Source organism: Schistocerca piceifrons, chromosome 2, assembly GCF_021461385.2.
Source record: "Schistocerca piceifrons isolate TAMUIC-IGC-003096 chromosome 2, iqSchPice1.1, whole genome shotgun sequence".
NCBI lineage: Eukaryota > Metazoa > Arthropoda > Insecta > Orthoptera > Acrididae > Schistocerca > Schistocerca piceifrons.
In genome coordinates this window covers 711536909-711552916 of record NC_060139.1, presented here as the reverse complement: position 1 = coordinate 711552916, position 16008 = coordinate 711536909, and the positions used below count along the sequence as shown (strand labels likewise).

At 42.4% G+C, this 16008-nt stretch overlaps 1 protein-coding gene across 1 annotated transcript in view; it reads left to right on the top strand.

Moving 5' to 3' along the window:
• The window catches only part of LOC124775784 (venom serine carboxypeptidase-like), an 87041-nt gene that overhangs the window by 22285 nt on the left and 48748 nt on the right, over nucleotides 1–16008 (top strand). The window contains exons 3-4 of the mRNA XM_047250615.1: nucleotides 7069–7215; nucleotides 10243–10317. Of these exons, the coding sequence (XP_047106571.1) occupies nucleotides 7069–7215; nucleotides 10243–10317 (222 nt within the window). The remainder of the gene's footprint in view (nucleotides 1–7068; nucleotides 7216–10242; nucleotides 10318–16008) is intronic.

Here is a 16008-nt window from a genome sequence, read left to right as displayed (position 1 = left end):
ACAGATCGTGCTACACGGCCTCCGTGTCCTATCCAACATCCGGAGAAGATGTTGTTGAGGTACTGTAATGTGGAAGTGGAGTGGTGCTCTGTCATGCAGAAAACACATAATCTGTCGTACTGCCAAAGGCACATTCTCAAGTAGCCCAGGCAAAGTATTCCGCAGGAAGTCCAGGTACATTCCTCCGACGAGGCGTTCTGGGATAATAACCGGTCCAAGTATGTGGTCGCCGAAAATATCCGCCCACGCTCGATGCAGAAGCGATGCTGATGAGACGCCTCAACACCCCAGATGATGATTATACAGACTGATGATGCCAGTTCTGGTGAAAGTAACTTCGTCGATGAAGAGGACTGATGACATAAATCCCATAATTGTGTTGGTCTGCTGCAAATACCATTGACAACATACTTCCCGTAGAGGGAAATCCTCTGCTATAATCGTTGCACTCGTTGTAGGTGATAGGGATAGTAGTGGTTCTCATGCAGCTTACACATAATCGTTCTCTGGCATACACCACGCTGGCGAGCCACTAGCCTGGAATTGATACTAGAGTTCCTCTCAATATCCTACAGAACCTGGTCCTTCAAATCTGGCTTACGCACAGTCCGACGCTGTCTCCCTACACCTTCGTCTGTCTGAAAGGACCCATGATCACATGAACGACCAAAAAGGGCTTGAAATGTTGTTTGATGTGCTTAGTGTCTGTGATGGTACTTGTTTCAGTACAACCGCGCTGCCTCTCGACCTTTTTCATCTGCTTGGCCTACACAAACGCCATCGCTGCTTCTTCCCGACATGAATAACGGAGCAGTCTGCTGCTTACAGTTCGCTGCATCAATCGCACAGCTTGCAACACACAAGGCACGTGGTGAGAGGAACTTTCAGTTCTTTAGTTGTCAGCGCCATCTACCATGGCAACGATGCATGTCCGGACGCGTGTTCGTAGGACCTTTTTCCTCCATTTCCAGTCAGGAATCCGTCCCTTCAGTTTGTCGATTTTTTTAATATTCATACTGTTTAACAAGCTGCTCAAACTTATAATCGTCGTTTGCCTTTGAGGCTCTAACAACGGTCGTGTTTCCAGACAAAATTATGTGAAATCTGTAGAGTTATAAACTAACTTGCAAGTGTGATGCTTCAAAAACGTGTACCGTGTTTCTGTGCGTGTTTGTAGAAAAGATGAGTTTGCAAACGAAGACAGACATCACGAAAATAATTGCAAGTAATCGCAAAACATACGCACAACAACTGTACTTTCATAGGTAATGTAAACTGTTATGTCGCCGATTCAACTCAAAATAACACCTTTTCGCTGCATATGATAGCTTACCGTATTAGTGTAAAGAACGTCCTACAGAATCTAACGTTCTAGAAAATAAGGTAATAATAGAACAGGCACAAAACATTTTAAGCTGTATGTTTCATTCCAATAGCTATTACTTAAAACATGTTTCTATTCTATAAAACAGAATCAGTGTAGTGACAGACAACGGCACAAAACTGTTCAAATATCTTTGGGCATTAGAATGAGCAGTTGTGTGCATAAGAGGAAGACCTGAATTCCCAGGAATGCTGAGTATCGTCTGTCTATTTGCTTGACTTTAAGGAGAGCAGGGAATGCAAGAATAACCCTTCTTGAACTAAAAAAGTTAATCTATATTAATATTAAAACAAGTCATTGAGCAAATAAAAGCTGCCTGTACGAAGGCCAGACCTGTCTGCAGCTAAGAAACCCCAGTGTGCTACTGAGTATCATGTTGCTCCACCCTGTGCACCGTAGCCCTCCTGGATCCTCATCGATATCCTGTCCTGAATATGCTCGACATGTTTCTCCTAAAGCTTGTTTTACTCCTCTAGGGCGACACTCCTGACGTCATCCAGAGTATAAGCTGGGATTCAGCCAGGATGTATTGCAAGTTTCTTCTTGTCCCTAGCATGCTGAGTCAGATTCATATCACGAGATATCGTCAGTCATTCCATTCATTCGATTCCTGCCTCCAGGAAGTTGGTGTGGCGCGGTATGCTTGTGCATTCATCAGTCTTCTGACTCGTTTGATGCGGCCCGCCACGAATTCCTCTCCTGTCCCAACCTTCTCACCTCAGACTAGTACTTGCAACCTACGTCTTCAATTATTTGCTGGATCTATCCCAGCCTATGCCTTCCTGTACAGTTTTTGCCGTCCACAGCTCGTGGTCGTGCGGCAGCGTTCTCGCTTCCCACGCCCGGGTTCCCGGGTTCGATTCCCGGCCGGGTCAGGGATTTTCTCTGCCTCGTGATGACTGGGTGTTGTGTGATGTCCTTAGGTTAGTTAGGTTTAAGTAGTTCTAAGTTCTAGGGGACTGATGACCATAGAAGTTTAGTCCCATAGTGCTCAGAGCCATTTGAACAGTTTTTGCCCACTACAGGTCTCTCTAGTAACATGGAAGTTATCCCGTGATATATCAACAGATGTCCTATCTTCCTGTCACTTCTCCTTGTCAGTGTTTTCCGCGTATTCCTTTTCTCGGCCATCCTACGGAGAACTTCCTCATTCCACACCTTATCAGTTCACCTAATTTTCAACGTTTTTCTCTAGCACCGCATCCCAAATGCTTCGGTTCTCTTCTGTTCCGATTTTCCCACAGTCCATGTTTCACTATCATACAGTGCTGTGCTCCAAACGTGCATTCTCACAAATTTCTTCTTCAAATTAAAGCCTATGTTTGGTACTATTACACTTCTCTCGGTCAAAAATGTCGTTTTTGTCAGGGCTCGTCTGCTTTTGATGTCCTCCTTGCTCTGTCCGTTATTTTTCTGTCTAGGTAGCAGAATTCCTTAACTTCATATACTTCGTGATCAGCAATTCTGATGTTAATTTTCTCATTGTTCTCATTCCTGCTACTTCTCTTTACCTTCGTCTTTCTTCGATTTACTCTCAGTCCATATTCTGTACTCATTAGACTGTTCATTCTATTCAGCGGATCCTGTAATTCTTACTCACTTTCGCTGAGGATAGAAATGTCATCAGCGAATCTTGCCATTGATATTCCTCCACCTTTAATTTTAATTGCACTCTTGAACTTTTATTTTCGTTATTCTTTCTTCAATGTGTAGACTGAACAGTATTGACAAAGGATTCATACCTGTCTTACACACTTTTTATCCGAGCTCTTCGTTCTTGATTTTCCATTCTTATTGTTCCCTCTGGGCACTTGTACATACCGTATATTACCCTACTTTTATCAGAATGTCGAACATGCTGCACCATTTTACATTGTCGTACACTTTTTTAGGTCGACAGATCCTATGAATATCTCTTGATTTTTGTTCAGTCTTGCTTCCATTACTAACCGCAATGTCAGAACTGCCTCTCTCGTGCTTTTACCTTTCCTAAATCCAAACTGGTCATCATCTAACAGAGCATCAGTTTTGTTTTCCATTCTTCTGTATGGATGGAAATAGGATGCGTGAGCTGCTAAGCTGATTGTGCGATAATTCTCGCACTTGCAGCTCTTGCAGTCTTCGGAAATGTGCGGATGATGTTTTTCCGAAAGTCAGGTGGTATTTCGCTAGATTCATAAATTCCACACACCAACCTGAATAGCCGTTTTGTTGCCACTTCCGCCAATGATTTAAGAAATTCCGATGGAATGTTATGTATACCTTTTGCCTTATTTTGTCTTAATCCTTCCAAAGCTCTTTCAAATTATGAAGGGAAAGACTTGTCTGATGACGTTCTAGAAGAAAAAAACAAGAGTTGGCATAGTAGAGATAGGAATTCCAATATTAGAAACTAAATTTAAATGAGCTTTGGAAGGCTTTTCTGCATCCACGTCATGAAAAACGAAACCATCACCTAGACGGTGTCTCTAGGCTGAACATTAGATTGCACCATCCTGTTCATATACAGTACAGCACCCAAATTACTGTCTATGTCGATGAGACGCGTCCGACGTTCATATATCAGTTTGTCCCATAATCCGTTTGGTCCATGTTTCTGCAGAACCCGTTAGACTGCCTGTCTAAGACGGCTATAGGCACCTGACCACCTCCACGGTCTTCCTTCACGATCATAATACGTCATAAATCCTGCAGTCATGGATGAAGACAAATGCGGCGCCAATGATCCAAGTTCCGCGAAACGTTTTCCCTTGCCAACGTTCTTCGCCCAGAAAGAGGCTGAGAGCTTGCACCGAAGTACCTAATGAACGCCTGACGCTCAATTGATATTATGGACCGACACAGCTCTTCCATTTGTCTCCAAAGGAAGAAGAGCGCATCCATAACTTGTACAGGGATTGGACGAAAATAGAGAAACACGAAAAACGTAAGACGTGTCTAATACGTTGTAGGAAACCCTTTGCATTCAAAACAGCTTCCCAGTCGTTTCGGAATGGAGAAATACAGGTCTCGTACGGATTTGAAGGAACTCTTATACATGCCTCGTACGAAGTAGTGGCAAGTTCAGACAAATAGATTTGACTCCCCTTCTCACCAAAGTACACTACAAAGGTTCAGTAATATTGGGATCTGGTAATTTATGGCCAGGGGAGACGCGACAATTTATCCTCCTTTTCACAAAACCACTCATGGATGATGCGAGCTGCGTGAACAGCAGCTCTGTCTTCTGGAAACACAGCACCTCCAATGCGGAACATTTATTGTACAATGAGATGGATCTGATCAGCCAAAACGGTCACATAATCCCTGGCAGTAGCGCGATACCCATAGGGCCCATGGAATATGGTTGTCCAACTCATCACCAAACTCCCGCCATGTTTCAGTCTAGGGACGTAAACTCGGCCAGAAGTTGGAAACAGTGTGAAACAAGGCTTATCCAACCAACTGACTTTCTTCCACTGCTCCATAGTCGAGGTTTTATAGTTTCACCATCACGTTTCCCTGTTAGGGGCATTTGCAGCACTGATTTGTGGTTTTTGAACTCCTGTTTCCGGAGCTCCCTTCGCGTTTTTTAGGCGCTTACGGGGCCAAGAGCGCGACTTTCATTTCTACAACGACTTCTGAAGCTGTCTTCCTCTTATTTTTCGTCACAGTTCTCTTCAACTAATGTCTGTGACGATCACTCAACACACACTTTCGTCCGCTTTGTGACTTAGCCTGTTATGTTTTCCCACTTTCATTGTATGCGGTATAAACTTTCTATACGACGCCTCTTCACAGCGGCTACCATAGTTATGAAAGAACCCGCCATACGAACACCAACAATTTGACCATATTCTAATTCGTTTAGCCCCGACATAATACACTCACTACTATACAGAACACTGGACCACGACTGGCACTTGCAACGTATTGAGGACATTACACACACAGCTGTCGTTCGCGGTCAAATACAACAGCGGAAGTTGAGGACTTGGCTATCTCATGCATTTACGTTCAAGAATGCATTTTCCGCGATGTTAACATATTTTTGTCCAACCCGTCTGCGTTTCGACCGTCATCTAGTGTTGTGCACCATGGACGACTAATGCGAGGGGTCTTTAACGCTGTGTGTTCATGATAGTGGTGTAATAATTGAATGTCGTCGCTGTTGTGTACGACAATTCGGAGAGTAATTTCCCGAGCTGTCAATCATTCTTCCCGTAAAATGGCAATGCACTCACGGCTTAGTCTTGAAATTATCCTTCGAGGTTTACTGACGGACTGAACGATGTATATCAGACACACTGCTCCGTTCGTGATTGGAAACACAGCGGGCTCCGTTGAGCAGTACTGGTTTAATTTTACTTCCACTGCACATGCACAGCTATTCCTCGTGGTGTAAAAAGCACAGAAAAAGAGATTTGCGATAAAAAAAACACTAACTATGCTAGTCATGCGAGTGATATAAAACTTTTTTGGAGGAGGCATCATTGAAGATCTGCGTGTGACCAGCTAGTCGAATTGTTCAATATTCAACCTTGCGGGGCATGTGGGACGTTTGGATGTGACAAAGGTCAGATCTTGAGCTGAAAGAGAGGAGGGGGGAAACCACACGCATCGTCAAAGTCGACAAAATCTCAGTCAGCATTGGAACACAGCGATAGTGTGAACGAAGGACATTGTAACTGCTTCATATTGGCTCCTTCCAGCAAGGCGGAAGCAATGTGTTCACTACGACATACCGTGTCGTCATGCTTCATTTGTTGGAGACTTGCTGCTGATTCGTCGTCCCTTGAACTGGATGCCGCTAACTCGGAAAGCGTGGGATCTACTGACGAGCAGCATCACAACATTTTGAGCTATGAACCTTGGATCTGCACTTCCACTGATGACCATCTTGTGCGAGTGTGGTGACGATGTGGAGAACCGACACATTTTGTCAGTGTTTTGGACAGACACCCCAATGCTGTTCCTAGCGTCAAGTTGTGAAGAGACAACGGTTATGAACTGAAGTCATCTCTGGTATCAATTCAGGTAATCATCAGTGTATCACAAGACACTCTGCGTCGTCACGTGTTGTCTCCCATGAGACGGTATCTTGGCTCCAATTTTCCACAGTGCAACACTTGTCCACGCGTGGCATGTGTCGTTATCAACTGTGTGCACGATCTTGAGGTGCTCCCTTGGAGATTTGGTAGAACGTGTGTTCAGTAACAACATGCACGATATGGGTGCAAATTACAGCAGTTGTAGGACACCTTACCACGCGGTAGGATGCAAATGCTGTATGACACCGTTCGGAAAAGAACTAGTGCTAATTTCGTTAACGACAAAGCTTATTTTAGTCAATACTCAAATAAAATGTTTAATGGTTATACCGTTTTCAACTGGTTGGTCACTGTTAATAATTCATAAGCACTTCTTAGCCGATGATTGCGTCAACATTTCCATTAAGTTCCTATTAGTTCTCTAGTGAGAGCATAATGGAAATACTGACTCCTGATAAGCGTTGATATAACCATAGGCTAACATTATAGTTAACAATAACTTTCTCACTGATGTTCTTTGCTAATAATAATGCAAATTCCGTTCTTCATATGACTAAAGTTTGTAATCATTAAACTGAAAACACACAACCTGTCCTACTGCGTGCTTAATCTTTCCGTGAGAGACAAGAACTCAGAGTCGCCGTCCCGTTGCAGGCTTCAGCTTTACGGACCGCGACGACGGCTACGCGACGGACATGCCGCAGGTGGGCGAGGACCTGTACGGGGCGCTGCAGCAGTTCTTCACGCTCTTCCCGGGACTCCGGGAACGGCCCTTCTTCGTCGCAGGAGAATCCTTTGCCGGTACTTACCCACTGTTGTACTTATTACTGCTTCACATGAGACCAACAGCCTGAAAGCTACTGTGGACAACTGCAGACCTAAATGCGTTATGAGAAATATATGTTTTTTTTAATTTTCTTATTTACAGAACAGATGTGTTATGTGGACTGTGAATGTCTACACCACCTTCATTACTGATTCTGCTGCTATATGAGCCGCATGACGAGTGTCAGGGAACATATCATAACTAGAAGAGAAGTGTCGCGCGAAACTAAGGGAAAGAGAACAATGGGTGAAAGAAAATAACAGCGTGGAATCGAGAACGATTGATGGACCACCTAATACAGAATATAATAATAAAATTTTACAGTTTAACCCTCTCACTTTTGGTGTCGACAAAAGGCAGAGGAGTATAGTAATTTCCAAACAGTACAGGACTGAGAATTTGTGTTTGTCTCCATTTTATCGGATCCGTTTTCTATCCTACTATGGATGGGTAGAGCACGGTTTATGATCACTCGCACTGGCGGTGATGCAGAGAATAGCTAAAACTACCGGACGTGTGCAGAGCTGTGGTACTTACACACTATTCTGATAGTGGATGGGCTCGTGTGACAATCCCGTAGTGGTGATGGCACTCTATGGGGTTTGCAAGGTGCTCTGGCTGGCAGGGAATCCAGTGCTGTCGGACGTTAAACTGTCGTTTCCTTGTCTATCGTGTGGGTACTTTAATTGTAATTTCTAATTAAATATATTAATTCGCACTATAATATGTGAAATAAGTAAGTCATCACCCACCGGATCAATTATAAAGGAATTAATCTATGAAAGTAAACAAAGATATCAATGAATGCAGTTTGTTACACGTATGTAATAAAATTCACAAGAATTTTGTATAACAGTCATTGAAACTGCTAAGCTAATGCCTTGGCAGACTTTAATAGGGGATCTGGAGTGCAAAACAAGTGAATGAACATACTTACATGCGTGGGAGTCGTATCGTGATCGCCAACGGTTAGTGCAGAGAGACAGAAAATTCTACAGAAGGATATTCATATGCATCTTCTGCCGGGATGAAAGCATGTTGAACCTATAACTGCGAACAAGTCTTCGGAATGAAGACTGAAATTACCGAACACCGTTTATCAATGATTTGCCTTTCCCTAGAGATCGCTTTGCTATTGCAGCTGGATCTCGCCATACGTATAACTAGCAAGTGACAGATGTGGCTCCAAAATCAGCCATTTGCTTGATTCCAACTACCCCTCCCTGTTCTTTGTCTAAGCTTAATTTGGCTGGATGAGACTCTCATCGCAGACGAGCCTGGAGAAGTTGTGTAGAAGTGAAGTTGCCAAAGAAGAGGCCTGCCCTAGAAGTCTGCCTGTGAAGATGCCAGCCTGAGAGGTAACTCCCTACAGAGCACTTCCAACAAGGAAAACTCTGTGCTCTGAGTTTTTCGGCGCAGCGTGATTTTGATTGGCTGAATAATAATTCTTGCGCTTGCTGACCAATAAGAAGTTTTTCTACAAGACTCTGGTTTGCCCCCCTTACTTGTGTTTCAGGTGATTAACCAGTTAAAAAACCTTTTAAGCTTGGGGCTCCAAAAATGTGTCCAGTTTCTCCCTTACTCAGCCCACTTTCCTACACTGGCTAATTTTGTAGGACCCCCATAAGTAAAGTTGCACTCCTTACTCCCACTTTTAAATTATTTATGTGAATCCTTGGCAGTCTTTTCCACATATACTTTAAATTCAGTTTGGCGGCATTCGAGCGAGTTGACGGTCTCTCACGACCTTCAAAATAACTGTAAACTTTCTTTCCTTCTTCCACTTTCTAATTGTAGGATATCATCGTCGGCCGTCATTTTCGGCAGACTTTGAGAGCCCGCTGTTTCCCTCCACAGAGGCAGTGCTATCGGGACTCTGCTGTTAAGCGGCATGCATCCCATGACCATAACAGCGCTCGTGAAGATGTAAATGTTGACGCATACATCGAGGAGCTGTAATCTGCATTGTCTCCCTTCAGACGCTCTGCACCAGCGTACCTTCCTTTGTAACTTTCATTCCACAAAATCGAGTCCGGCATGACACTATATCTGTCTGGCGTTTCTCGTCACATGGTGGATGAGCGGCGATTCTGTACATAGGGCTGGGGTCTGTCCCCTTGCAGTTTATGGCTCTACAGCGATTCCCTCATTCTTCACCGAGTCCAATGTGTTTTCACAGTTGCTTCTCATTTATCTAGGCATGCAGTTGAACACAGGAAATTGTAATCTAGGTAGAAAAGTATTGGCAATCATTGCTGCTGATTCACTTTTTATTATCTGGTGAACACTATTTATTCCGGTTTGATTTGACTCTTTCTTATAGGTTTTACATAAATTATGGGACACTTTTGTAAAAAAAAAAAACAGTAGCGTAGTACTAAAACTCGTAAATACATTTTTAACTATGGCTCACTGCTTCAGTCTTCTATTTGCAATTGATAAACCTGACATTGTAAAGTACTTTCAGTATTAATGAAATGATAACTCCACACCCAGTCAGCCACAGTTTGCAGTGAGTATGAGACCTTCACTTTCTCTCCCGTGAATTATTTATTATAATCCAATCATCTTCGGTTATTTATCGTTGGGCCATCATTGAAATCACTGAAAATAAAATGATTGTGAAATAATCCTTTGAACTTGATAGTACGAGAAGCTCAGAATATATAGTTTCTTTTATTTGTGTGCAAACTTAAAATTGAAATTAGAGAAATATTTTCTATTGCGGCTGTGGTACACTCAAGTTTTTCGAAGGACCCACTGGTGTACACTAAACGACAATTCTGGTCAGAGGAAAATGTTAAAAACCATTTTCATTCATTGCATACTTAGCGTTGGAGCACAGCGTTTATCGTGTCTCACCACAAATATTCCTTCTCCTGCCAGCAAGCAAATGTTTAAGCGCGGAACGTTGAAATGTTTTCATGAATTGAATGTCAGTAAAGAAACAAATACTACTTTTACAACGTTAAGTTCCTTCGATTTGTTTCTTATGTTCGCAGGAAAATACATCCCGGTAGTGGGCTACACAATACTGGAACGCAACAAGGTCGCCTACGAACCCATTAATCTTCAAGGTATGTAATTACACTGTCTGCTATTAGCTAAGAGATAGTGGCATGTTTCGTAGGTCATCTGAACATAAACAGTCGGATGTAGAGCTTGTCGCTTGAATAACAGTTTGCTGAATTTTACAATAATCTCTATCCCCAAACTCCGAACATTCGTAGATTTAATCAATTATATCTGTTCAAAATGTCATCTTTGATATAGACGGAGATTTTAAGAGCATATATCATGGGTAACGAAGACAGGAGACAGCACAAAATACAAAGTACTGTTATGACATTCTGAGACATAATACGAGACAAATTATGATTGCTACTTGTCGTTAAGTTTGTGATTACAGTAACACTCTTCAAATACATTTTGTTAGATGTGTTATAAAAACTAGCTTGCTACCTTTGTTTACGTCAGAACACAACAGATTTACAGAGCATCTAAATTAAGTACACTATTGCTTTAGATCATACAGCAGAATAATCAACGTAAGCAGCAGTAAAAAATGGTTCAAATGGTTCTATGCACTATGGGACTTAACATCTCAGGTCATCAGTCCCCTAGACTTAGAACTACTTAAACCTGACTAACCTAAGGACATCACACACATCCATGTCCGAGGCAGGATTCGAACCTGCGACCGTAGCAGCCGCGTGGTTCCGGACTGAAGCGCCTAGAACCGCTCGGCCACAACGGCCGGCTAAGCAGTAGTAATAAACCCGGCACCATGCACGAGATCTATCGATTGACGGATATAACTGTTGATTGTAATACAATAATACAACTTTGGAAAATTAATGCCAGGTCTTGGTGCGTTTCATAAGAGAGCCATATAGCATATTATCCATCGCTGCATCAGAAGCAAACAATGATAAGAGAAAATTGTACTTCATAATTTCAGTGTGTCTGAAGTTTTTTGGCTTCTATGATATTTATCCAGCATAAATATCGAAACAAAAGAACAGATTTGAACTAGAACACACAAAACTTTTCACTACTGATAGTCATTCACGAGAAAATTTACTAAGTATAGAGGGTGTCCTGAGAGGAAAGGTCAGTATTCACGGATATGTATGGAATGATTATTCGAAGCAAGAAAGCGTAGTAAATATTGGCTCTAAAATGCGTAACTTAAGAAGTAAGAGCTCTTCTTTATCTTTGGTACTGTGAAACAAATTTCTTCTACTGCAAGGTCTTTGCTTTCCATATTTTGGAAGGAGGTAGTATGAACCAAAACCAGACTGTTTGAAGACAATAACCTGACAATAATCGACACAAATGATGCTGGGTGCAATCTGCAGAATGAACAAATATTTAGAAACATACTTTCCGTAAATAATTAAGAGCGATGACCTACACTTAGATCCAGCTGTGTACTCGCTTTGATGACTATAAAGGTCACAACTACGTGAGGTTATTACAGGAAAAATATATTCTGGCTAGGTTCCGTATGAAAAATATATCAATAATAATAGTAATTTATAAAGAGAGGAGAGGTAGTACTTACATTTCTCTCAACGTGATGATTATCTTATAACACGCGATGGGTGATCTTATCTTACTTGAACCATGCAGCGGAAAAATCAGAGCACAACACCTACTTCAGGTAAACCTATGTTTTGTTGATGCATTAAGGATTTGGTGGGATGGTAACATGCAAGACCTTGTTTTTCTTGTAAATATTCCATTCAAATGATTTATTTCTAAAGTATGGTTGAAGCGACTGACACATATAAACAAAATACAATCTACAACGCAATATAAATGCATGGTCCCCACTTCAATAAAAAGTAAATTTACCAATGTATCACAGTGGATAGCTAGCGTTCTATGTCCACTACATGTTGTCGCAGAGGACCATGTAGTTGGAGGAGGCATCAATATTTACATAAAAGAGCTACGGGTTTAGGATAGAAAATAACGCATTCACATGCTAGCCCTTTCATCAAAGGAATAATAATAAAAGTGATTCTCCACTACCGATGGCTGCTACCACTTGTACTGCATACTAAGCAGAGAAGTTATGGCTCCCTTAAATTATGCGACACAAGGACAAAGAAAAATAATCCACATACGTAGGTGGTCGTTCTATACCGCAACTTAAGATTTATTCATTGCTTAACGAAGAACTGAATTTCCTTGAATTCTGAGTAACACATGGAAAGAGAACGTATCTATTCTGCGAGAAAAATCAGATTTGGAAACCAACTCATACATTCCTGTACCCTATCTGATCAGAAGTAACTGTACAAGTAAACAGTAATGTGAGGTATGACCACATCTCGTCCTTATGACGGCTTGAACTCTGTTAGGGACACTTTTAATAGTGTATCTCAACGTTTGTGGAGGGATGGCATTGAGTTTACCAGCAGGAGTCAAACACAGAAAAAGATAGTGATGTTGGACACAGGGCGCTTGAACGAAGTCGGCGTTGTGTCTCATCCCAAATGTGTTCTGTTGGGCTCGGACCGGGACTCTGTGCAGGCCAGTCTATTTCATGTATGTTATAGTCAAACAGTCAATGCCTCAAAGATGCTGATTTATTATAGAGTATATTATCATTCTGGTACAAACAGCTATCGTCTCTGAAGTGTTCCTCTACTGTACGCAATACACAGTGCTGTAAAATACCTTCATATCCTTCTGAATTTAGTGTTTCCTTAAACACAGTAAGAGGATCACAGCTTAACCATGGGAAACAGCCCCATAACGTAACACCACTTTCTCCGTACTTCAATGTCTGTAGTAGGCATTAGGTGAGGTAACATTCTCCAGTCATTCGTCAACCTAAACCCTTCCATCGGTTTGCCCCAGGGTATGGCGTGATTCATCACTACAGAACACACATTTCCATTTATTCGCTGTTTAGTAACATCTCTTTTTACTCCACCTTAAGTGTCGCCTAGCAGCGACTGTAGGAATATCCAGTGGCGTCGGTCTTTATGGAAATTCAAGCGTCGCTTGGAAATGATCACAGATGATTGGCTGATGAGGAGCTGTTCGACCATTGTACCCCATTCTTTTTGAACTCCCTACGCATGGTCATTGTACTAGCTGGACTGCCGATAGCACTCTGGAACTTACGACTGATTCCTTCCGCTGAGTTCATACAATTTTCACATCGACCTTCCGTGAAGCTCAACGGTTCTTCTTCGTCAGTATCTGAGGACTTACTGATCTTTGTATACCTGTGACTGATCCTTCGCGTCTCCCCTTTACAATCACATCACCAACGGCCGATGTGGGAAGAAGGTTTTAAAATGTTACTGACGGATTTGTTAATCGCAGTGCGGTGTAATGGTAGCACACGTTCGAGGTCACTGAATTCTCCTGCAACACCCATTCTACTGTTACTGCTTCTGTACTGACAACACAATACTCGATGCCTACATGTAGCCAACAGTGGATTGCATAGTAGTGTCTGGATGGTTTTGATTTTTGATTAGATAGCGTACTTATTGAAGATTAATGAAAGCATGACTTTGACCTGTACCAACAGTCCTGTGGAGACACGGCTAAACACAGTCACCAACCTCCAACTGCCCACAAGTCATTAAAAATACGAAAATTGAACTTCGCGATTTGTACAGTTGTACTTCACGAATTTACTTATACGCTGGAATCAATAATTCCAGTTTACTAGCTGTACATGAGAATAATGTTTCATTGTACTGTACCCCACATGGTATCAAACCGACCCTCACATAAAGTTCTTCCTACCAAAAATTTACTAATAATTAACATGCGCACGGAATTGCCCTTATAGTAGCTGTCATGATTTCCTCCTAACGTCCAAAATACTAAAATAAAGATTATTAATTACAAATATGACACACTAAGTACATTCAACAAACCTAAATCCATAGTGTGTTCTTATCAAGTTACAGTAGTATCGTCTCCTACAGCGGACATACCGCAACCGTTTCTGTTTTCAAAGTGGGGAGGCAGTAGCAACCAAAGAGGATCACGGTCTCTTCCACCAATGGAACTGAATTTATCTGACCGAGCACCTGTCTTGACGGTACAGTTAGACCTCATTGCGTCTCTGCCTATATTACTACTAGTTGTCAAAATTGCCGTATCTGATTGCAGATACTGTTCAACCTTATGAAATTCACATTCGCTCACCTCAGTTAGGTACGCAGGATTAAAATACGGGATAAGACTATGTGTAAGGCTCAGGTACACGAAACACAACATAAAAACTGTAAAACGACTCACTTTCTTCCTCAAGACATTCTACCTTCGCATACAAATAGGAAGCGACAACACAAAGCAAAAATATTATATATAGACTCACTCACCCCCCCCCCCCCCCCCCCCCCGCCCGCCCCATGTCAAAGTGACCGCTTTCGGGGCGGGAATGTATGCCGGTCTCGAATCTAATCCCGCTGGTAAATTAACGGGGAGGAGTCGGTGAGCTGGCCAGCTTGGATGTGATTTTTAGGCTGTTTTCCACATCTCACTAGGTAGATAGCAGGGTGGTTCTCATGTTCCTCAGATATACGTTAAGCAAACATTTAAAACACTTTATCACATTTGCACGCTGAATTTGTACACTAAGAGGCAGGGTACACTGCTTCTGTCCTGGGGAGTGAATAGGGCACTTGTAACGTTAACTGTTTGATCTCCTTAAACGCTTACTCAGACCCTGACTTAATATATTATCAAAGTATATGAGATGGATCTGATGGATCCGCCTCAAACTCAGTAACAAAGAGGAAATCTGGAATCAAACTCCTGTATGCAGAACGGAAATGCGTTTGATATACTGAGCCCTTTCAGCTCCTACAGGTCATGCAGCAATAACAGTGATGAATATGTGGAACTGATGATAAGAAGACGATAGGAAAATAAGCTGAACTTGAATCAGTCTAAGTTGTCTCGACTTGGGATCAACGCCATGGATCAGAAAGTGTTTATATCAATGGTTTGACACCACCTGCCGAGAGCTGGACAAGTAGTATGCACACCACTTCCTCAGCTCCCACTGTCCAAAAACTTTTAATGGCTCAGATTGCTATGGGCACGTGAACGCTGTACCCGATTAGCTGGCTGCCAAAATGTAGTGTTTCGGACAAGCCCTGTTTCAAAGTTTGCTGTTCTGATGGGTGTGTTTGTGTTAGACGCCACATTAGGGACCGCAGTTTGGCTGGCTACCTTGTCGTACAGAGTAGGGGCACAGAGGGCAAACGCAGAAAGTGATGGTTTGCGTTGATACTTCTACATAATGACGTCCACCTGAATAGCAGTCGAAGCACCAGGGAGACTTCCGAGCGGTAGGTACCGCCTGTTATTGAAACGACTCGATATTGCTATAGGTTAACGGGACAGGACAGCAAACTTTTTTCAAGCTTATGTACATTTACAGACCGAAGCGATGAATGAAAATCTGTACCAAGGCCGAACCCGCCGTGGACCAAATCTTCATTCATCGCTTCCGTCTGCATATGTACCTCATAGATGTTTGACACTTGAAAAAGTCTTGGAACCACACAGTTCATTGTGAATTTCTACAATGCGTCTTCCCGTACTGTACGTCCGCCTCACAAGACACCTATGGAAGACGGGATATGGCTGGTGTGCCACTTGTTCGTTACGGTAATCTTCCCAAGTCATGGATGGATATTCGTCAGGAACATACCAAGGCTCTCTCGGAACTCGTAACTCTACGTTTAGTGTCTTTGGTAGAAGGACGTACAGCTTTC